Source organism: Acomys russatus, chromosome 16 (assembly GCF_903995435.1).
Source record: "Acomys russatus chromosome 16, mAcoRus1.1, whole genome shotgun sequence".
Lineage (NCBI taxonomy): Eukaryota > Metazoa > Chordata > Mammalia > Rodentia > Muridae > Acomys > Acomys russatus.
The window spans coordinates 32,270,223-32,294,149 of NC_067152.1; the positions used below are offsets into that span (position 1 = coordinate 32,270,223).

The 23,927-nt window shown below is 40.9% G+C and overlaps 1 protein-coding gene across 1 annotated transcript in view; it reads left to right on the forward strand.

Annotated features, from left to right (window-relative positions):
* Positions 1-266: 266 nt before the first annotated feature.
* Positions 267-23,927, forward strand: part of Ddx42 (DEAD-box helicase 42) — a 37,180-nt gene continuing 13,519 nt past the window's right edge. Inside the window, exons 1-7 of the mRNA XM_051158887.1 lie at positions 267-377; positions 11,973-12,204; positions 12,721-12,871; positions 18,372-18,433; positions 20,065-20,101; positions 20,840-20,989; positions 22,756-22,860. Coding sequence (XP_051014844.1) covers positions 11,984-12,204; positions 12,721-12,871; positions 18,372-18,433; positions 20,065-20,101; positions 20,840-20,989; positions 22,756-22,860 — 726 coding nt within the window. The 5' untranslated portion in view covers positions 267-377; positions 11,973-11,983. The remainder of the gene's footprint in view (positions 378-11,972; positions 12,205-12,720; positions 12,872-18,371; positions 18,434-20,064; positions 20,102-20,839; positions 20,990-22,755; positions 22,861-23,927) is intronic.

Consider the following 23,927-nt stretch of genomic DNA (forward strand, 5'->3'; position numbering starts at 1 on the left):
TCTAGTCTCTCCACGAGCCACACACACTCTTCATCCAAGACCAGGTCCCCGTCCAGAGTGCATGACGCGCTTAGGTTGCCTTCCGGAATCGGAAGGGCGGGCGTAAATTGGCACCTTTCGGGAGCCGTAGCTCCAGCCACACCCTTCGGCTCGCGCCCTCCTCAGCGCGCATGTCAGATGCGCCCTCCTACCCCCCACCCCTCCACCCCCCCCCCCCCAGTCAGCAACGGGCCGTGAGGCGGCGGCGGCGGCGGCGGCGAAGGGGGCGGAGGAGGAGGAGAGCGGCTGGACGCGGTCCCGCACCGCGCGTACTCAGGGCCGCGGGGGTTCTTTCGCGCCGACCGTAGAAGCAGCTGCGTCTGCAGCCGCAGCAGCAGGTTTGTGTGAAGGGCTTTCCAGACGCGGGGCCGCTAGCCCCGGGGGCACGGGAGGTAACTGGGGCCTGGCGAGGGCGGAGGGACCGCGGCCTGGCTTAACAAAGAATCGGCGGAGCCTCGGGACCTGGGCGGCTGCGGGGGATCCGGGAAGGGACCGGTGGGCGGTCTGCAGCCCCCGAGGACGGCCCTCCCGAGCTGCGTTTCCTTCCCACGGCTCCGCTCCTCGGCCGGCGGAACGAGGCCCACTTGGCGGCTTTCCGGGGGCGGTGCCTGATGGGCTACAGGAAGGAATTTTTCGGGGTGCTGGGCTCCGGGGCTGTGAGAGCCAGTGGAAGTGTTGTTGATCCTGGCACGTAGCTGTTTGGGAATTGCAGCCTCACAAATAGGGGTTTCTCCGTAGCGGAAGTTGACAGATTAGAAGGCTGTAAAAAAAAAAAAAAAAAAAAGTCATTGATCTTTGTGAAACCTTGAGAGGATCGTGATTAACGTCACCATAGTTACAAACTTTCTGCCGGGCCTACTTGAACCCACCTGGTGTGAGTAAGTAATATATTCGGATTGCAAGCACGAACCAGAAACCTGAGAAAAAAATTATACTATTCAGTAGTTTAGAGGCATATATAAACTCTTCCCTCTATGCCACTACTTTAGGTTGTCGTTACCTGTGGCTTCCCTGCATATTGTTTTTATTTTTTGCAAATGGTATTTCTGCATTGTCTCCTTTACACACCTCCTGAAAGGCAGGGACTATGTTCTGCCAGGTGGGAAGTGAGCAGTAAGTTTGATACAAACATTGAATTTTAGAGATGGAAAGTGTTGTTTTCCTTTACCTAGAAGGAGAATTACATGGCCTAATGTGATTCATTAAAAAAAAAAAAAAAAAAAAGTTGTTGCATCTACACCTGTTTTCTCTTGCATTGCTTAAGTATTAAGTCTATGACCTCTGCCCCGATGAAACTCTTTAAATACATTTTTGCACGTATTTGTGTGTAACATACCTTCCTGTAGCAGGAGGTCAGAGGCCAACCTGTGGGAGTCAGTTTTCTCCTTCCGCCCTGTAAACCCTCAGGATGGAACTCGGGTCAGACATGCTGCCAAGCACCTTGACCACCAAACCATTTTACCAGTCCCCTCACACAACTTGCTAATGAGGGGGGAAAAAAAAGAGCAATGTGTGTTGAGCTATATGTTAAAGTATATATGCAAAGAGTTTTGGGAGAAACTGCAATTTGCAATAAAGTGGTCAGGAAAGCTCTTTCAGGTTTACTATTAATTTTTTTTTAACTATTGATATTTAAAGGACCTGGTGAGGGAGGCCATTCATGGAAGTATCTGGAGAAAGGAATGTTGTGAGCAGGGGAACAGGCAGCCATAAAGCCTTGAAGAGGACAAAGCTGGGCCTGGTAGAGTTCCAGTATATTTGTAGCATTTAGCAAATGAGGGACTTATAGGCGATACAGCTAGGAAAGATGAGAGAAAACAAACCAGCCAGGGCCTTGTGGACTATTTTGAAGACTTCATCTTCACGCTGCATGAAATGGGGCTGTCTGAGCAGAGGGATGATAAATTTGACTTACATTGTAATACAATTCCATTCACTGTGCTTTTAGACTGTGATAATATAGTGTGACTTACACTTCAAATTTCTGTAATATCAATTTCAAAGGTACAAGTTGTCCTTGGCTTCATTAAAACTGGTGGGAAAGGAGTGCTTCTAAGACAACTCTCACCCAGCACTTTCTTGTGGTTTTTCAAAATAGGGTTTCTCTGTGTAGCCCTGGCTGTCCTGGACTTGCTTTGTAGACCAGGCTGGCCTTGAACTCACAGAGCTTCACCTGCCTCTGTCTCCTGAGTGCTGGGTCGCCTTTTTTTTTAAGGTTTGGAGCTTGATGAGATTCTTAGTTTTCCCCACAGCTTTTCATTACATTAAATTGACAAAATGAGGATTTGAATATAGTTATTACTATTCTGTTACAGTTTCCTATTAAACTATTAAAGAACTAACTGGCCTGGAGCTCACAATGATCCATCTGCCTCTGCCTCCCCAGTGCTGGAATTAAAGGTGTGTGCCACCACACCTGGCTTGGCTTCATCGTGTTTAAGATATTCTTATTAAGCTTATTAAGTAGAGTAGATACTAACCAACTGTCACTGTAGCTCTCTTATGAAACTTACTCCATTCGTCAACTTGTGATCGTGATACTTTGAGTGCTGTGTGACACTTGAATGTGAATCCCAGTTAGGTCTGATATTATCAATTTACCGATGGAGAGATTGATTTCTGTAGAAATGTAAACATGTTTGTAGATGTGTGTTGAACACTGTGTTACCATGCTTCACTAAAAGTATTTGATTTTCGTTTATTGGATTTGGGACAGTCTACCTCTTTGAGCCATGTTGGTAGAGACCTCATGTGTAGCAAGGTTAGCCTTAACTCACAGGATCTCGTCTGTGAGCCTCTAATGCTGAATTTATAGGCATGGGTCGCCACACTTTTGTCCCTGATAACTCAGGTTTCTACTCCAAGTCTTACGGTATGTGATATGCTCACCATTTTGCAAATGGAAATTCTATGGCCCAGAGCTAAGTAGCATCTTCAAGATCCATGTTATCAGTGGCAGAGCTAGAGTTTGAATACAGCCAGCTGGTGTCATTTTACAGTTGTATTAAGGCTTCTTACTAAACCATCACATTTTGGTACCCAGGTACCAAGCAGGACCTCAAACCATCTTCAGTGAGCCGCCTCATTCAGCTTGTAGTTCCTCTTTTAGACTGTTGCATATTAAACGTGAATGAATAATAAGTGCCTGCTCTCAGAGACCTAAGAGATTAAAGGTAAGTATTCAGTCAGGAACTGTATGGTGTTTAAGAAATAATACAGTGTCGGGTGTTTAAAAACCAGAGAATGCATTTGACAGAAACACCACTTTCTAGAGAAGCCTTCTTCATGTTGATGCTCTAGAATTGGCATCAAAGTAACCTGTGCAGGTCAGAAAGACCTCATAGGCCAACAGCAGGGTTAATATAAGGGGTTCCAAGCAGAGGCAAGGTTGGTTTTTCCTCAGGAACTACGTCTGCGGAAACCCTGGGCAGTATGAGTGGTTAAAGTCATTTTCTGCCATGATGCACCACCTGATTCCATCTGACTAACTGGAGGCCACTAAATTGAAGGGAGTGAGAGAAGCATAAATTGGTATTTGGAAGAAGATGGTTTTGCTGAGTATCTGTGCTTTAGTAGACTTTATGTGGGGTCACAGTATTAACAGACAGTGCTGTTCTGCCAGAGGAAGTAGAAATTCATTTTGTTTTCATCTAGCCTCATTCTTACTTCATCTTATACTCTGCTACATAAAACTCACTTTTTACATATTGTGGAATGTTTGCTAGTAGTACATGCAGCTGCTAACTGTATCCTATGACTTTTCCAGTACAGCAGACATTCTTGAAACCGTGTTGTGGGAACTATTGCTTTATTAATTGGTATTTACCTCAATGAGTCCTCGATAATTTGTCTACAGTAGCTTACTTCTTAACCCTGCTTGCTTTGTTTCATAATTTTTTGGTTTTTCAAGACAGCGTTTCTCTGTGTAGCCTTGGCTGTCCTAGACTCGCAAGTACTCTTACCCATTGAGCTGTACTGACCCTGCTTGGTCTTTTTCTTTTCTTTTCTTTTCTTTTTTTTTTTTTTTTTTGGTTTTTCGAGACAGGGTCTCTCTGTGTAGCCTTGGCCATCCTGGACTCACTTTGTAGACCAGGCTGGCCTCGAACTCACAGCGATTCGCCTGCCTCTGCCTCCCGAGTGCTGGGATTAAAGGTGTGCGCCACCACGCCCGGCTGCTCTTTTCTTTTTTTAATTTACCTTTATTTTATGTGCATTGGTGTTTTGCCTGTATGTATGTCTATGTGAAGAGTGTCAGATCTTGGAGTTATAGACAGTTGTGAGCTGCCATGTGGGTTCTGGGATTTGAACCTGGGTCCTGTGGAAGAGCAGTCTGTGCCTTTAGCCTCTGTGCCATCTCCATCCCCCTCCTGCTTGATCTTTTTGAAGAAAAATACTGCTTGACACAGCTACTGAACCATTTACATTCTACTAGTAATGTGCAAAGATTCTACATTTCCCTACATCTCTGCCAGCACTTTCTCTACCAGAGTTACACCCTCAACCCCTAGACTGTATCAGATGATTCTACTTTTGTTGACACCATGATAAAGCCCTGGCTATGCCTTCTTTCCCTCAGGCCTGATGAGGCTGTTGAGCTTGACCAGGGTGTGGTAGAGTTGCCTTTCAGCCTTGATGATCCACAGTGACTACAACAAACTGTCTTGTCTTCCTCATGGTGACTGTGCAGGGGGCTGACAGTGTAGTGATAAGTGTGTTTCTCTTGAGAGCACTTTCTGAGAATGCTTGTGTTGCTTTTGGGTTAGTACTCTGAGGGGCAGCTAGAAGGTGGGTGATATACTCATCTTTATTTACTTTTGTGGCTCTGACCATCATTCAGTATTGCTTTGGCCTATGAAGGTTTTGCTTTGGAAAAAGCAAGGGAATTTCTTTGATACTCTTCAAGATCAAAGGATATCTTAATAAAAAGCTGTTTTTTGGGGCATTTGTTTGAGGCATTATGAGATAGCCCACTGTTGTTGTTGTTGTTGTTGTTGTTTTGGGGTTGTTTTTTTTCTTCTTCTTCTTCTTCTTTCTTTCTTGATTTTTCGAGACTGGTTTCACTATGTAGCTTTGGCTGTCCCGGACTCAATTTGTAGACCAGGCTGGCCTCAGACTCCCAGAGATTTGCCTGCCTCAAACTCCCAGAATGCTGGGTTTACAGGAGTGCACCACTGTGCCTGGATATGTTTATCTTTATAAACTTTATACAACAAAATAAAAATCAGGGTATTATGAACTTCTTGTTACCTGTTTTAATAATCTCCATTTCTCAGTTCGCCGTGTAAGTCCATGTAAACTGCCCATTCCTAAAATATTGACATACTGTAAGATTTGTATTGCCAAGCCAGGCGTGGTGGCACGTGCCTTCAATCCCAGCACTTGAGAGGCAGAGGCATGGGGGATCTTTGTGAGTTCGAGGGCAGCCTGGTCTACAAAGACAGTCCAGAGCAGCCAAGGCTGTTAAACAGAGAAACGCTGTCTCGAAAGACAAAACAAACAAACAAAAGATTTATATTGCCTCCACTCACTGCCTTTTCCTCCTACTTTATCTGTATCAATATTTTCAGATACAGTTCATCAGATCTGTAGCTCTTTCTGCAGGTCTACTCTGCAGTTCCCCTTTTGGCATCTCCCCTTTGGCTTTCCCCCGGGTATGAAACTGTACTTGCCAGTTTCCACACATGAGTTTCCATCTCTTGTTAATGATACCACATCCCTTTACCCAATCCTGAAAGCTCCCCAGGGTGTTCTTAACAGTTTCTGACCATGCTATCCTGTTGATGGCTTTCTCTTGGGGACCTTAAATAAATGACTCAGATCTGCTGTCTTTTTCTCCTTCTTTCCATACATTTCCTTAACTCAAGATAATTCTATTTGGAACCAAAACCACCAAAATATAGTATATGAAGATCCTATGATGAAATATATTACTTTCTTTTTGTAATTTTTAAATTTTTATTTATTTATTTTACGCATATGAATGCTCTATCTGCGTGCACACCTGCAGGCCAGAAGAGGGCATCAGATCTCAATATAGATGGGTGTGAGCCACCATGTGCTTCGTGGGGATTGAACTCAGGACTTTTGGAAGAACAGCGCTCTTAACCACTGAGTAATCTCTCCAGCCTGAAATATATTACTTTCTATGTTTACCTAAAATTTATTTTACTATTTTTTGCTTTCTCATGCAGTCTTTCTAAAACACTGACCTCAAATGTGTCCCTTTTTATTTAGAAATCGTGATAATTTTAGCTATAAAAATTTTTTCTGTGCTGTGTTCTTAGCATACTAAGTAACTAAAGCTAACACATTTCTTTTTGAATTCATTAAGAATTATAAATCACAAATGGGACAACATTAACTACTACTGAGTTTGTATGAATTTGGGCTCCTGTTACCTGATTTAAATTTTTCTTTCTTACCTTCCATTCTTTCTTCTTTTTTTCTTTCTGGTTTTTCTTTTTTCTTTTCTTTTTTAAAAAGATTTATTTATTTATTATGTATACAGTGCTCTGCCTGGCAGTACAACTGCAGGCCAGAAGAGGGCATCATATCACATAGATGGCTGTGAGCCACCATGTGGTTGCTGGGAATTGAACTCAGGGCCTCTTGAGGAGCAGTCAGTGCTCTCAACCTTGGAGCCATCTCTCCAGCCCTTTTTCTGAATTTTTGAGACAGGGTTTCTCTGTGTAATAGCCCTGGCTGTCCTGAACTCACTTTGTAAACCAGGCTGGCTTTGAACTCACAAAGATCAGTCTGCCTCTGCTTCTCTAGTGCTGGGTTGAATTAAAGACGTGCTGGGTGGGTTCTTTCTTTTTTTTTTTTAAGATTTGTTTATTTACTATTTATACAGTATTTTACCTGCAGGCCAGAAGAGGGCACCAGATCTCATTACAGATAGTTATGAGGCACATTGTGATTGTTGGGAATTGAACTCAGGACCTTCGGAAGAACAGCCAGTGCTCTTCTGAGACATTTCTCCAGCACCTCCTTTCCTCTCTCTCCCTCCCCCCCCCCCTCCCTTTTTTTTTTCTCTCTTCTCTTCTTTCTTTCTTCCTCTTTCTTTCTTTCTTGATAGGCTTTTACCTTGCAGCCCAGGCTGGTCTTAAACTTATCCCTGCCTGGGCCTCTGGAATGATATTATTGTAGGCATGTTCTGCGTACTCTGAAGCGACATTCCTCGGGTGCTTCTCTGATCCGTTACTACTTCAGATTTCAAAGCTTAATGTTAGTGTCACCTCCAGGAAAAACTTTGAACCTTTCACTGCTAATCAACTCAGGAACCCCTCTCCAACCACCAACAAACTAGTATACTTCTTTTGTTAGAAGACATTATTCCAGGCTGGAGGGTGACTCAGTGGTTAAGAGCACTTGGTGGGTGCTGGAGAGATGGCTCAGAGGTTCAGAGCACTGGCTGTTCTTCCAAAGGTCCTAAGTTCAATTCCCAGCAACCACATGGTGCCTCACAACCATCTATAATGAGATCTCGTGCCCTCTTCTAGCCTGCACGAGTACATGCACATAGAACACTGTATGCATATAAATAAATAAAGACAAGTCTTTTGGTTTTGGTTTTTTGAGGCAGGGTCTCTCTGTGGTAACCTTGGCTGTCCTGGACTGACTTTGTAGACCAGGCTGGCCTCGAACTCACAGCAATCCACCTGCCTCTGCCTCCCGAGTGCTGGGATTAAAGGCATGTGCTGCCGTGCCTGGCAAAACAAGTTTTTTTTTAAAGACTTATTTTAAAAAAGAAGAAGATATTCTGCTTTATTTGGTTTCGTTTTGCATTGCTGAGATTAAACCCAGGGCTTCATGGATAGTAGGCGTACACTCCAGAATCCAAGTACACTTGCTTCCTCAGCAACCTTTCAGTCTTTCCACTGTCCTTCCTCTGCTTCTGGGTGGCTTGGCTCATTAATAGTGTTATATATTACTGTAACCTCCATAGTCTTGGGATTGACTTAAGGGGACAACAAGGAATGAAGAAATGACAGACAGACAGAGAAGCTGAGGTCAGGTGGGTCATGCACTCTTATGGAGGTGTACTAGCAGCTTGGGCATGCAATGGGTTTATTATATACAGCTGAACTAAGATGCTGTTGAGCTCACCTCAGTAGGGGGTTTCTGCGTGAAGGGCACTCTCAGGCTCCGCCACCATCAGTTATCTACAAGGAAGCTGTGGTAGATACTTTCTGTTCACATGGGGGGTGGGTAACCTGACTGAAGGAAGCCCTTGCCAATTCCATGGCTGAGGTACTGTGGTACTTGACTTGGTCATGCCTGTGTCAGCAATACACATTTATTCAGGACTTCATTGCTCCCTGAAATACAGAATGAGAAAAATTAAATTAAAATATAAAAGTCCACCTTGTTACTTAGTAAGAAGTCTTAAAAGGCTTATAAACTATTTAAAAAGTATTATCACAGCTGGGCATGGTAGTGCATGCCTATAATCTCAGCACTCAAGTAGACAGAGGCAGGAGTTGAGCACCCCCCCCAAGGCTACATAGAAACCCTGTCTCAAAAAAACAAAAACAAAACAAAAAAGTATTATCACTGGAACTAGAGAGAAGGCTCAGCAGTTAAGAGCCCTGGTTGTTCTTCTAGAGGACCCAAATTTGATTTCCAGCACCCACATGGCACCTTACAACCATTTGTACATCCAGTTCCGGAAGATCTGACACCTTCTTCTGGCTCAGGAGGCACCAGGCTGCAAGTGGTATGCAAACATACATTCTAGCAAAGTAACCACCAAATAAAATAAAAGATAACTTTAAAAATATATTGTCAGATAGCCAACCACAGTTGCACATAACTTTTATCCCATTCATTACTCAGGAGGCGGAAGCAGGTGGATATTTGAGTTCAAGACCAATGTGGTCTACATATTTCCAGGACAGCCAAGGCTGTATATACAGACCAAGTCTCAAAAAAAAAAAAAAAAAAAAAACAAAACAAAAAACCCCCAAATTATCAGACATTAAACTTTGTTTTTCTTTCTTTTTTTTTTTTTTCTTCCTTTCTTTCGTTTTCTTAAATGTGAGTTGGTGTTTTGCCTGCGTATATCTATGTGAGGTTGTTAGATCCCCTGCAATTGAAGTTACATACAATTGTGAGCTGCCATGTAGATGCTGGGAATTGAACCTGGGACCTCTGGAAGAGCAGCCAGTGCTCTAAACTACTGAGCCATCTCTCCAGCCCTTTTTTATATTTCTTATATGAAGTTTGATCTCACTAAAATTGCACTGATCTTTTTGGGTTGAAGGGACCCCCTTATGAAATGTTTGACCCCAGGCTAGTCTAGCACGCACTGTGAGCTGATCTCAACCTCAGGTTCCCATTGCTAGGATTACTGTAGTGAGGCTGCTGCTTAAAAGGCAGGGAAGGCAGGGCGGTGAGTTCGAGGCCAGCCTGATCTACAAAGAGAGTTCAGGGCAGCCATGACTGCACAGAGAAACCCTGTCTCCTTTAAAAAAAAAAAATGCGGAAGGTCCAAAACAAAATTTATGGAGTGTGAAATATCCAAAATTGAGGGAAAATAGTGTCTTTCTGGAGCTAAACATGATCTAAGGGTGACAGTAGGTACCTTAATATTACACCAAGCCAGTTAAGCTAAATGCTATATTCAGACAACCCATTGGGGTGTATGGGTAAGGGGCACAACGCCAGAAAAATACTGAACCTGTTGTTCAGATCCCTTCAGTCATGTTAAATGTAAAAGGTACTTTTTTTAACTTCACGTTGGCTTCAGAGCCTTTTATAAACATTTGATATTCTCTATTAATAGTAAATAGCAAAGCAGAAAAGATGAAAACAACTGCTGTTAGCATTATGGTAGCATTCTAACTATATGTATATAGCATATGCTTTTATATAAACAGAATCGCACCACCCACCTAAATGCCCTCATTTCACTCTGTGTAATGTCTATAAATGCCAGTAGTCATTCAGATTTTAAAGTCTTAGAATAAATGTTTCCTTGACTAAGCAAATTACATTTTAAAAATTATGTAAGGAAAGAGAATTTGCAAAGATTCAGTATGAACCAGCAGCAGATATATTTATTGCCATTCATTGGCATAGTATATCAGGTAAAGAGTCAGTAACAGTATATTGTTTCAATTTTGCTCAAATTTTTGTGTATATACATTCATGAAAAATTAACAGGATATAACAATTCTGCGTCTAGAAAAGAAAATTTTGAGTAGTCTTATTTTTGTGTGTTTGTTTGATTTAACGACTTTTATTTATTATTATGTATAGAGTGCTCTGCTGGCACATACACCTGCAGGCCAGAAGAGGGAATCTAATCACATTATAGATGATTGTGAGCCACCATGTGGCTGCTGCTGGGAATTGAACTCAGGAACTCTGGAGGACCAGTCAGTGCCCTAAACCTCTCAGCCATCTCTCCAGCCCTTGTTTGTGTGTTTGAGTCAGGGTCTCATTATATAGCCCTGGCTGACCTAAAATTCCCTGTGTGGACTCACAAACGTCCAGCTCCTGGGTGCTGATATTAAAGGCTTATGTGCCACCATGCCCACACTCAGGTAAATTATGTTATTTTTTAAAAGGGTTTTGGAACTAAGACTAATAAAAATTGTACACTGATTTTGTTGATACCAAGGACATTTTACTGTAATCCTTAACCATACTCAAAGCAACTGGTTGCTTCCTGGATGGTGTTCTAATGGGCAGTTGTTGAATAAATCTATGAGTTTTAGCTGTCTTTTCAGACTTGTATATAGATAGTATCTTGGGTTTTGTTTGTTTGTTTTGTTTTTTGAGAAAGGGTTTCTCTATGTAGCCTTGCCTGTCCTGGACTCACTTTGTAGAACAGGCTGGCCTCAAACTCACACCGATTTGCCTGCCTCTGCCTCCCCAAGGTCTGGGATTAAAGGTGTGTACCACCAAGTATCTTGGTTTTTGAAGTTTAATTCTTTGATTTTTCCAGATGTTAATTGCCAAGTGCTCATTTTTAGTTTTAACTTGGGATAGCTTTTGCTTTGTTCCTTCAGTGAAGCAATGTCTTTGAGACGAGTCGCTGGAGTTGCCTATGTGGCTCAGACTGGTCTTGAACTCCCAAGCCTTCCTGAGTGCTGAAATTACAGCTATCCACAACCATGCCACGTTTAGTCTTTTTAGTGACTTTTTAGTCTTTGTTATAAAAGCATTATAATTGTGGATCTTGTTTTCTGAGATTTGTTTTGTTTCTTCATGGTACAGTATAAGTTCTTAAAAATAAATATTTGAGCCAGGGGTGGTGCACACACCTTTAATCATAGCACTCAAGCTGCAGGTGGATCTTTGACTTTGAGACCAGCCAAGACTACAGAGAAAGGGGGTGGGGTGCCAGCAGAGATTAAGAGCCAGTGATAGATACCTTGGTAGAGGCCTGATAAACTTTTGAGTTTTGACCTCCAGATCCCACAAGGTGACAGAAGAGAACCTGCTGAGAGTTGTCCTCTCATCTCTACACTTGTGCCATAGCATGTAATGCACATGTTTGTGCATACACATAATAATAATAATTAAGATTAGGAGATTGTCTTACGATTCCTTTCCTATATTAAAGGTTCCAGAGTAGTTAATGTCATATGAGGATTTCTTAAAACACCCTGTAATAAAAATGCTAATCTAGGCAACTCAATAAAAGTACTCCTTTTGTTTGGGATCGCAGTAAAATGAATTTGGTTAAGTTTCTTCAATATTGTAAGGGAAAAGTAATTATTTGGTCGCTATTATAATTGTATCTGAAGGCCAGTGGTACGTGTGGTACAGTTGATGTGTTGCTGGGGCCTCCTGCACACACGTGGCACTAAGCAGAACCATCGAAAAATTAAATTTATGGCTAGACACTGAAAATGAAATGAACGTTAATGGGCCTGTTCACAAAGTCATATTAATATGTGTGTGTCTTGTTCTAACACCAGTCACTGGCATCATGAACTGGAACAAAGGTGGCCCTGGAACCAAGCGGGGATTTGGCTTTGGAGGTTTTGCCATCAGTGCTGGGAAGAAGGAGGAAGCCAAACTGCCACAGCAGTCCCACAGTGCCTTTGGGGCAGCCAGTTCTTCTTCTGGATTTGGAAAGTCTGCTCCACCACAGCTTCCTTCTTTCTACAAAATTGGATCTAAACGAGCCAACTTTGATGAGGAAAATGCGTAAGTGATAATTCTTGGTGACTGAACCAATGTGAATTATTTATTCCTTTGGCAGAAATTAAGGCAAAGAAATCTTGTTCCCAGGTAATAATAATGACTCCCAGGATTGGAGTGTGCCCCCCCCAATTGTGTTGTTTCTCAGTATGTTTACTTTGAGGAATACAGTATTTGTGTGCTTGCTGATATTGTTCCAGGAACATTTTCGTCCTGATTAGTGTTCTGATCACTAGTTAACACAACAAACACGTGATTTTGGTGTTTGAATCAACTGAAGATTAGAATCTACTGAAGATTTTAATATAATTCATGTGGAGTTTGGTGGACTTGTTTTTTAAAGCAGAATCTCAGTGTGTAGCCTTCCTGGCCTTGCACTCACAATCTCCTTAGTGCTATAGGTTCATAGACATTTGCCAACAAACCCAGCTGAGAGCTGAGAATTCTCATAATAGTAGAAAAAGTACAGTAAGAGTTTGTGTTAGCAAAGGTTCCGGTCACTTTACTAGTTTTCATTTTCAGGTACTTTGAAGATGAAGAAGAAGACTCTAGCAATGTAGATTTACCGTACATCCCTGCTGAAAACTCACCTACTCGTCAGCAGTTCCATTCCAAGCCAACAGATTCTGACAGTGATGATGACCCCTTAGAGGCATTCATGGCTGAAGTGGAGGCAAGTATTGGCTCTTGTTTCCTTAAAATATTGAGCAGATTGAAGTAGTTAACAAAATTTTGGGGTTTTTTTTTGTTGTTGTTTTGGGGGGGTTTTAGAGTTTTGCTATATCTATTTGCCCTGTAAGTATTTTCAGAGTTAATCAATGAGTGGCAGGAATAGTAAATTGCAATGTTTGAACATAGTTACTCAAATGTATGTTTTGTTATAATAATCTTAGTATAGTCTTAAGTGGATACTGTCTTATGCACTGTAGTATTTATTAAATCCTACTTCATAAGGAAGCTAAACCTTAAGAACTCCATACTTAAGATTAAAGTTCTTTATTCTGCAGTTTTGTTCTTTCCTGTTATCGGCGTTGTCAACAACCATAGCTTGTCTGTAGAAATTGAAATCATAACTACCTCCTCCTCCTTCTTTTTTAAGATATATAGATTTATTTATTATTTATACAGTATTCTGCCCACATGTGTGCCTGCATTCCAGAAGAGGGCACCAATCTCATTATGGATGGTTGTGAGCCACCATGTGGGTGCTGAGAGTTGAACTCAGGACCTTTGGAAGAGCAGCCAGTTCTCTCTCTCTTTTTTTTTTTTTTTTTTTTTTTTTAATTTTTATTAATTTATCCTTGTTACATCTCAATGTTTATCCCATCCCTTGTATCCTCCCTTCTTCCCTCTCCCCCCCTCCCCATTTTCCCATTATTCCCCTCCCCTATGACTATTTCTGAGGGGGATTACCTCCCCCTGTATATGCTCATAGGGTATCAAGTCTCTTCTTGGCAACCTGCTGTCCTTCCTCTGAGTGCCACCAGGTCTCCCCCTCCAGGGGACATGGTCAAATGTGAGGCACCAGAGTACGTGAGAAGCTCATACCCTACTCTCCACTCAACTGTGGAGAATGTTCTGACTGTTGGCTAGATCTGGGTAGGGGCTTAAAGTTTACCTCCTGTATTGTCCTTGGCTGGTGCCTTAGTTTGAGCGCAGCCAGTTCTCTTAACCTTTGAGCCATCTCTCCAGCCCATAACTACCTTCTTAAAATGTCTCATGGTGTCTTTGGTTTTTGCATTTTCTCATTTTCTTCCCATCTCTGACATTTTGCTTTTTGTATACTTAAAGTATGGGGAACTTCAAATATATAAAAGCAGAACAGTGGAGTGAACTCCTGTATTAGTCAGACAACACATTCCGACCATACCTGAAGAAAGCCAGTTCAGTAGAGAAAGTCCTGTTTGACTCACGGTTTCACGGAACTTGGTTCCTCATCATGGGAAAGCCATAGTGGAGCACAGCAGTTCACATCTTGATGGCCAGGAAACAGAGAGACAGAGGCCAGAAACAAGACAACGGAAAGGGCCCACCACCTAAACTGTGTAGAACTTTTTCTGTAGTGCCACCAACTTAGCACTAAACCCTGTGCAAGACCTTTTTTTTTTTTTTTAAAGTTCTTTGTTTATTTTAAATCCCAATCGCAGCTTTCCCTCCTATATAGGACTCTTTTTTTTTTTTTTTTAAGATTTTATTTATTATGTATACAGTGCTCTGCCTGCATGTACACCTGCAGGCCAGAAGAGGGCACCAGAAGGTTGTGAGCCACCACGTGGTTGCTGGGAATTGAACTCAAGACTTCTGGAAGACAGACAGGGCTCTTAACCTCTGAGCCATCTCTCCAGCCCCTATAGGACTCTTTTTAGGAGCACTTCATAACTAAATCATAACCTTCATGTATCCTGTGCCTAACTTTTATCAACCATGTAACCAAGTAAGACCCACAGCAGCCTAAATAGTCTTCTAGCACCATGACAGCTTACTTCATAAGATCTATGCTCAAGGCATGTATGTAATTTTTCTTATCCTAGCTTCATTCATTTATTGCTAGCTTGTTACTTGTTAAGTATTTAGATTTATTACTTTTTGTTCGTTTGGTTTTGTTTTTGTTTTTCAAGACAGGGTTTCTGGAATCACTTTGTAGACTAGGCTGTCCTTGAACTCAGAGATCTGCCTGCCTCTGCCTCCTGAGTGCTGGGATTAGAGGCGTGCGCCACTGTGCCTGGTGATTTCTCACTTTTGATTTAAACAAACTTGTCTAAAGAAAATAAACCTTGTAGGTGGCCAAGCCAGAATTCAATTCCAGTCCTCATATTAATTATGTCCCTGAGTTCTAGCTTATGGTTTTTGTTTGTTTTGAAACAGTGTGTCTATGTAATCCTGGCCACCCTGAGCTCACCGTGTAGACCAGGCTGACTCAGACTCACAGTGATCTTCCTGTCTCTGCCTCCGGAAGTCTGCCATGAATCAAATGATTGCCCTTTACTCACATATTTTTGCAAATTAACAAACCATTAAAGACACTTAACAAAACTTACTAAAACTCTTCAGGACACACATGTGTCTTGCAACATAATAGGTATTGAATAAATATGTTAAATAATTCACTTTAAAAAATGAAAGCTTGTAGTGTTTAAGATGGCCACACACAGTGTGTTTTCGTGCTCTTGAGATAGAGGTATATTCTACAGGGTAGTATTTCTCAAAATCTCTTTCTTTCTTTTTAATATTTATCTGTTTGTGTATCTGAATTTAAGCTTTGTCTGCATGTATGCCTGCACACTAGAAGAACGTAGGATCCTATTACATAAGATGGTTGTGAGCCATCTGTGGTTGCTGGGAATTGAACTCAGGACCTCTCGAAGAGCAAAACATCTAGTGTTTTTACCCACTGTGCCGTCTCTGCAGTTCCATTATTTCTTGATAATCTTAGTGATTGAATTATACGAAAAATCAGCTCTCTTGATTTTGTTGTTTTTAGGCTTAAATTTAGGTTTAATTTACAGTTTTGAATGAGTTATCTGAGAATGGCCAAATTCTCTTGCTTGATATTTTTAAATAGTTTAAGTTCTTTGAAAGGTAAATCTTTTGAGTACACTAACATCCTTCTGGGGATTTATTTAACTGAGTGCAGAGAGATCAGTTGTCAGACTTTGAAGAGTGTTAGTGTCCTGATGTCAAATGCCAATTTCTACAATGCATGAACTTTTTTAAGACTTGAATTTGATGGCTTATTTTTAGACCATATTCTTTTTGGTTTTTCAAGACAGGGTTTCTCTGTGTAGCCTTGGCTGTCCTGAACTCACTTTGTAGACCAGGCTGGCCTGAACTCAAAGCGATCCTCCTGCCTCTGCCTCCTGAGTGCTGGGATTAAAGGCACATGCCACCACACCCAGCTTTTTAGACCTTATTCTAATGAAAGATTTATATAGGCTTAATATGTGGGACTAGATGGCTTAGTGGGTAAGAGCACGAGCTGGTCTCCCAGAGAACCTGGCTTCAACTTCTAGCACCTACATAGCAGCTCTGAACTGCCTATAACTCCAGTTCCAGGAAATTTGATATCTTATTTACCCTCTGTGTGTACCTGGCACACATATCATGGGATGTTCTTTGGACCACCAGTTTTTAAATAATAACCTGAAGACCTTTTATTAATATGAAAACTTGCCTTTAGCTTAGGCTTGTTCCCAATCAGCTCTTACAATTTAAATTCATTTATACTAATTTATGTTCTGCCATGTGGCTTGTTCTCTCTTCAGTCTCTTAGTGACACTTGTTTCTTTCTCTTAGTGGCTGGTGAATCCTCCACCTGAGATTTTTTTCCCCAGAGTTCCTATTTCTCCCTGAAGGGCCTGCCTTTCTTCTCCTGCCTGGCTATTGGCCATTTAGCTCTTTATTAAACCAATCAGAAGGTATTGGGGGGAGTGTTTATAAAATATGATACAGCCGTAAGAATAATAGTGCCAAAGTCTGGCCTGTAAATAGATCTCTGCCGGTACAGAAATCAGCATTTGAATAGTAAAAAGACACAAAGACAACCTTTGCACAGTGCACAGAAAAATACCACCTCAGTACACATAGCATGTACATTTGTATACATGTAAGCAGAGTAGTTATACACATAAAATATGATAATAATAATGATAATAATAATAATCTTTTTAAAAAAGAATAAGCCAGGTGTGATGGCACAGACCTTTAATTCCAGCACTCGGGAGGTAGAGGCAGGCAGATCTCTGGATTCAAAGTCAGCAGAGTTTACAGAGTAAGTTCCAAGACAGCCCCAGGGTACACAGAGAAACCCTATCTTGAAAAACAAAACAAAACCCCAAAGAATCATGTTCTGCAAATGATTTGTTTCATATATAACAACATTGTATTTGGTTTATAGCCCTAGCCTTGTCTCTAGCAGCTCAGTCCCTTGAAAAGTACTTGTGTGTAATTTTTCTTTTCTTTCTTTTTTTAAAGATTTATTTATTATGTATACAGTATTCTGCCTGCATGTGTGTGCTAGATGGCTGTGAGCCACCCTGTGGTTGCTGGGAATTGAACTCAGAACCTTTAGAAGAGCAGACAGTGCTCTTAACCTCTGAGCCATCTCTCCAGCCCCTGCCTTTGACTCTTAAGTGTTTATATTAAAGGTGTGTGCCACTATGCTGGGCTTTTGGGCTCTTCTTACTAGAAAATGTTTAGAAACATCTCTAGCCCCTCCCATCCTGATCACTATTCTTTCTTATCCACCTCACTCTATTTGTAAAAGCAAAAATGCCATATGTTGGAGCATCTGGCAGAGTCACTGTAGGGGCCAGGTATGGTGGCATGGCCTATAATCCCAGCACTTGCACAGGCTGAAGCAGGAGCATCACTAGGTAGAGGCAGCCTAGGCTGCATAGAAAGACCTTGCCTCAGACAGCCTTTGTCCCTCCCACCCAACAAACAGGAAGAAGAAAGAAAAGGGGAGGAGAGACTTGCTCTTAAGATCAGAGCTATCTCCCCCCCCCCCCTTTTTTTTTTTTTTTTTTTTGGTGTTTTGAGACAGGGTTTCTCTGTGTAACCTTTGTTGTCCTGGACTCGCTTTGTAGACCAGGCTGGCCTCGAACTCACAGAGATCCTCCTGCCTCTGCCTCCTGAGTGCTGGGATTAAAGGCGTGCGCCACCACCGCCCGGTTCAGAGCTATCTTTTTAAAATAACCAGAACTCAATATACATACCTTTACCCCTTTGGATTTTCTCTGGGTTTTTTTTGTTTGGTTTTTGGTGGAAGTGGTAGATTTTGGTTTTGTTGTTTTAATTAGGCCTATTTCAAGCTAAACTTAAAGGCTGATTTGCTTAAATTTAAGGACATCTATAGAAAGTTATTTTCTTTTCTAAAAAATTAGCCAAGATTATTAGTGGTGAATTAAGCATTTAGGAAATGTATATGCATTTATATGTATATATATGGCATATGTATTAGTTAAAAACTGTGAAAGCTATGTATAACAAAAGACATTTGGATATTTGTCTTTGAAAAATGTTTGTCAAAGCTTCCTGAAACATTACAGCAATGCAGGTGTCAAAACATGAGGAAAGCTGTGAGGAACATGTTTCAATGTACAAATTGTTGATAATGAAATTGTTCTTGCAGTGTTTTAAATTGATCTGACTCATGTAGCCTTTTATTTCATTAGGATCAGGCAGCTAGAGATATGAAGAGACTTGAAGAAAAGGACAAGGAAAGAAAAAACGTAAAGTAAGTTTTCTTGACGCTCACAAAAGTTATATAGAAATTCTTGAAGTATGGCAAAGATTATTCACAAAAATTTATAAAGGGAAGAACATTAAATTATATTAAGATAACTTGTGTTATCCCTATATCTTGAGTAATTCTCTAGTCTGAAGGTGGCAAAGTCTGCTTTTGTAATAACTAAAGGGCATTCTGTTTAGTAGAATACTATTTGCTTATAAATAATTGTCCAGGAAATAGGAAATGAATTATAATGAGGGTAAAGGAAGTATAGTTACTAAAGTTTGGGTTCTTGTTTCAGATTTTGTTTCATAATAATACTAAATAGACTCATACCTGTGTGATCAGTTATTAGAAGTTATTATAAAGATTAGGAATAAATACAACCTAATTTCATCTAAAGAATGATCTTACTCTTTAGCAACCAAATCCTGAACTTGAATGCTTTATTTTCTGTGAAAGAAATCTTCCAGCTGGGCGTAGTAGTATACGCCTTTAATTCCCAGCACTTGGGAGGCAGAAGCAGGCGACTTGCTGTGAGTTGGAAGCCAGCCTGGTCTACAGAGTGAGTCTAGGACAGCCAAGATAACACAGAAACCCTGTCTCGAAAAACTAAAAAAGAAAAAGAAATCTTCCTTTGCTGAATACACTCCTAAAACCTTTTGCTAGACATGTTTGGACCTTTTTCTTTCTCTGCCTAGCAATCAGCCGTGCTCAGGCCCCTCCCAAGGATTCTATGCCAGATGGAGACTCAGCCGTCTTTTGGTGCTTGCTGTGTATTGCGTCTTTCTCCCAGCTGTCCTGTGCTGGTCGTATTGTGTGCAGGTTGCCTTAGGAATAACAGAGACTCTAAGTTAGGTAGAAAAGCTGGTTAGAAAAATATGACCGTGGGAATTAAGCAATAATAATTAATACAGTAGACTCCTAGGAGATACAGCAAGTTCCGTTCTCTATGTGAAATACTAGTTTTAATTCTAGACTCATGAAGGAGTCAGTGTAGTTTTCCTTTCTCTCTCCATCCTTATGGTGGCTGATTTTGGCTGAAAGCAATTATTCTAGAGCTAGAAGCTCACAGGGACAATAAAGTTGGGATATTCTTTCAACTGTATACCAAATCCAGGAGGGTTTTTCTTTTTATTATGTAATACATGACTATGTTATGTTTGTTGTATATATTGACAAAACTTAGGATCATTTGCTACCTACCTTCACAAAGAAAGGTTTTAGTTTTTTGATTGTTTGTTTGTTTTGAGACAGGGTTTCTCTGAGTAGTCCTGGCTGTCCTGGAACTCACTCTGTAGACCAGGCTGGCCTCGAACTCACAGATCTACCTGCCTCTGCCTCCCGAGTGCCGGGATCAAAGGCGTGCGCCATCTTGTCTTTTCTCATATCAGTTAGTAATTTGATGTTTCTAGGGTTATCATACCATCTCTGTGAAAAAAGAGGGAAAGCATAGAATTAAGCCACACATATATTACGGTGGATTGTGTACAGTACAGTATGGTCATTGCTGCTTTGTTATCCTTAGTGTTGAGAGTTCCTATACTGTACGGAATTCAACACTAATCTGCTCTAAGTATGGAGCTGGGTATGTGGAACATTTGCAGGGAAGTTTGTTTCTCCGCTTGTTTTTCCAGGGGTATTCGAGATGACATTGAAGAGGAAGATGATCAAGTGAGTTCCTATGCAGTATTTCTATTTTTTATTTTTACTCTACAAAGTCTGTACTGGGGACAGGCTAGAGCTTGCCTTCACTGAATGAATTCCTCCTTTTCTACCTGTGTGATGTGTTAGTGCTATATTTATTATGGCCTTCCCTTATGTTGAAGGTGGGATTTTTGGTCAACTTACAAAAAAATTAAATAAGCTTTATTCAGTTTTTTGTTTTTTGTTTTTTAATCCAAAATTTAAGTTTATTATGTTAAACCAGTGACAGTGGAGTGGGGTCTGTTGTCCTTTGCATCTTTCCAGTAGTTCTTTGTGATTTTACATTTTAGATGGAACATTAGTAACTGTCCATTAGTACTTCCTTTTTCTGTTGTTTAGTTGTGGGATGGTGAGAAGCACAGGCCTTTGCAGGTTTGTGATCTTTCTAATCGATGTCAACTGCCCACTGTGGGCTGGTATAAAGCCAAAGCATGTGTCCTTCAGCTCTGGGCAGGGTGGTGAATGTTCCCACAAACAGGAAGACTTCTATTAGATAAGTCAGATCATTGTATAACATTGTCTTGCTCACTGATTCTGGGTATTGCTATTGTAAAAGAAACCATTGCTAGTGAAAGTCTTTCCTTATTTGGTAGCTATTTGTTTAAACTAAACAATCTTACAGTACACTGTGTGTTCACCGATTACAAAGGTAGAAATGTTTTTCATTGTATTTAGATCTGATTGTGCTTCTGTGCTTTCCTGCAGGAAGCTTACTTTCGATACATGGCAGAAAACCCAACTGCTGGGGTGGTTCAGGAGGAGGAGGAAGACAACCTGGAGTATGACAGTGACGGGAATCCAATTGCACCTTCCAAAAAAATTATCGATCCTCTTCCTCCCATTGATCATTCAGAGGTACTAGATTTCTTGCTTTGTTTCAAACTGATAACAATTTCATAGTTTGGGATCTTTATTTCTGCTAAGTCATTAGATCAGATGTATTCATAGTCAATAAGCTAACTTACTGTAGTCTCAACACTTAGGAGGTAGAGGCGGAGAATAACCAAAAGTTAGGTCAGCATAGGATGCACAGAGAGTTGCATCTTAGCTTTGTTTACTGAATGAGACTGTCATAAACAGTTTCATACTATAAAAAGGAAATTTGGGGCTAGAGATTTAATTTGGTTGGTAGAGTGCTTGACTACCATGCACAAAGCCTGTTATTTAATCCCCAGCGTGTCATAAAATCAAATGTGGTGTATGCCTTTAATCCTAGCATTATTATGGCTAGCCTGGGCTACATATTAAGATGTTCTCTCAAAAAAGCATCAAAACAAATCAACCAAAATAGGCTTGGTCATTCATTTTAATGTTATGTAAAAAATTTCTTAGCTTTAAATTTTTTATGTGTGGAACTGGAGAAGTGACTCAGCAGTTAAGAGTGCTTGTTGCTCTCAGAGGACCTGAGTGTGGTTCATAGCACCCACACCCACATCAGGCCGCTCACAGCCACTTATAAACCCAGTTCCAAGGAATGTGATGTACTTTTCTATCCTCTCCAGGCATCTGCACACGTGACATATACTCCCACAGACACATAATACAACAAAAATAAGTATTTTTTAAGAGTTTTGTGTTTTAATGATGTGTATATGTGGTGGGGAGGGTATCTACATGAGTGCAGTGTCCAAGAAGGCCAGAAGAAGGGGTCTGACCTCTCTGGAGCTGCAGTTGTGGGCCACCCATGTGAATGCTGGAAACTGAACTTGGATCCTCTGCAAGAGCAGCGTGCAGAGCCATTTCTCCTGTCCTAATTTCATGCTTTAAAAAGAAAAAAAAAAAAAAAAAAGGGCTGGAGAGAAGGCTCAGAGGTTTAAGAGCACTGGTTGCTCTTCCAGAAGTCCTGAGTTCAACTCCCAGCAACCACATGGTGACTCACAACCATCTATAATTGAGATCTGGTGCCCTCTTCTGGCCTGCAGGCACATAGCAGGCAGAACATTGTATACATAATAAATAAATACATCTTTTAAAAGAAATAGATTTCTTTAATCCCAGCACTCGGGAGGCAGGCGGATCGCTGTGAGTTCAAGGCCAGCCTGGTCTACAGAGTGAGTCCAGGACAGTCAAAGCTACACAGAGAGACCTTGTATCTCTAAAGGAAATACTGAAAATGTTTCTAAATGCTTAGACCTGGATGAACAAATTAATCCTAAGCATAATTAAATGTTATTTGTGAAATAATTGCTTTTAAAAAGTGTGTTGTCTGAGACCTTAAGCATGCAGCAATTCATTATTCTGCTGCATGTTATTAAAGTCTGAGATTCTTTAGGAGGTAAGTTGGTGTCTGTTTTGAAAGTAGGAATTAGGACGAGCGTGGTGGCACATGCCTTTAATCCCAGCACTTGGGAGGCAGAGGCAGGTGGATCTCTCTGTGGGTTCGAGGCCAGCCTGGTCTACATAGTGACTCCAGGACAGCTAAGGCTACACAGAGAAACCATTTCTCGAAAAACCAATAAATAAATGATTTTTAGGAGTGTGTGTCAAGAATAAATGAATTCATTATCTTTTAGCAAAAATGCCTTTGTTTTAATATTTGTAAACGATTATTTTACATTAAAATCAAACTTACAGGATTGACTCTTGAATTCTAGACTAACTTTGAATAATTGGACCTGCAGATTGACTATCCACCATTTGAAAAAAATTTTTACAATGAACATGAGGAGATAACCAACCTCACTCCACAGCAGTTAATAGACCTGCGGCATAAACTCAACCTTCGGGTAAGAGTCATTAAGCAAGTGTTCTTACATTAACATTTGTGCAGTTTTAGAATTAATGTTATCTAGATAGTAACCCTGGATTTTTTTCTTGGGGAGAATAGTTATAGCCCTGGGATTTGTGTGTTTTGGTTTGATTGTTTTAGTCCTGTAGGTTATTTTGGTTTTAACTTTTCCTCCTTTAAAAACAGTGTGGAGCTGGCTGTGGTGGTGCATGCTTTTAATCCCAGCACTCGGGAGGCAGAGGCAGGAGGATCTCTGTTGTGAATTTGAGGCCAGCCTGGTCTACAAAGTGAGTCCAGGACAGCCAAGGCTACACAGAGAAAGCCCTGCCTCAAAAAAAAAAACCAAAATAAATAAATAAATAAAAACATTGTGTGTGTGTGTGTGTGTGTGTGTGTGTGCGCGCACGCGCGCCTAGATATTGGGGGCAGTGCTTTCGGAGAATGCCTTACAAAAGTTGGTTCTTTCACCATGTGATTCCTAGGGATAGAACTCCTGTTGTCAGGCTTGATGACAAGTGCCTTTACCTGCTGAGTCTTCTCACCAACCTTGTATTTTTGTTTTGCATATTTAGTCAACTTTATACTGAACTGGGTGGACTAGCAATAAAAGGTAGGAAACTCCAGAGACAGGAAGTAGGATTAATAATAGATGTCAACAGCACAGGAAGTGTTAGAATAGTTTTGGAATTGCATTTGCTTCAAGTTATATATGATGTATTCTTTAAAATAGTTACTAAGAGGAGGTTGGATAGTTGGCTTGGTGCCTGCTGTATAATTGTGAGGACTGAAGTTCAGATATTTGCACATAATGAACCAGACACCCAGAAACACCAGTCATCAAGCTCAAGGGGATTAGATCTCTGCCTTTTGACGGACGGATGGACGGGGACGGATGGACACACACACACACACACACACACACTTCTATTTGTTATAGGAAAACTAATTTTAAGATAGTTTTAGGTGCTTAATCATATAAAATCATGTGATTGGACTATGTTGGGAATTCTTAGCATTGTGTCTTTTTCATGAGAGCCTGGTCAGGTTTGAGGTTTTTGCTTTTGC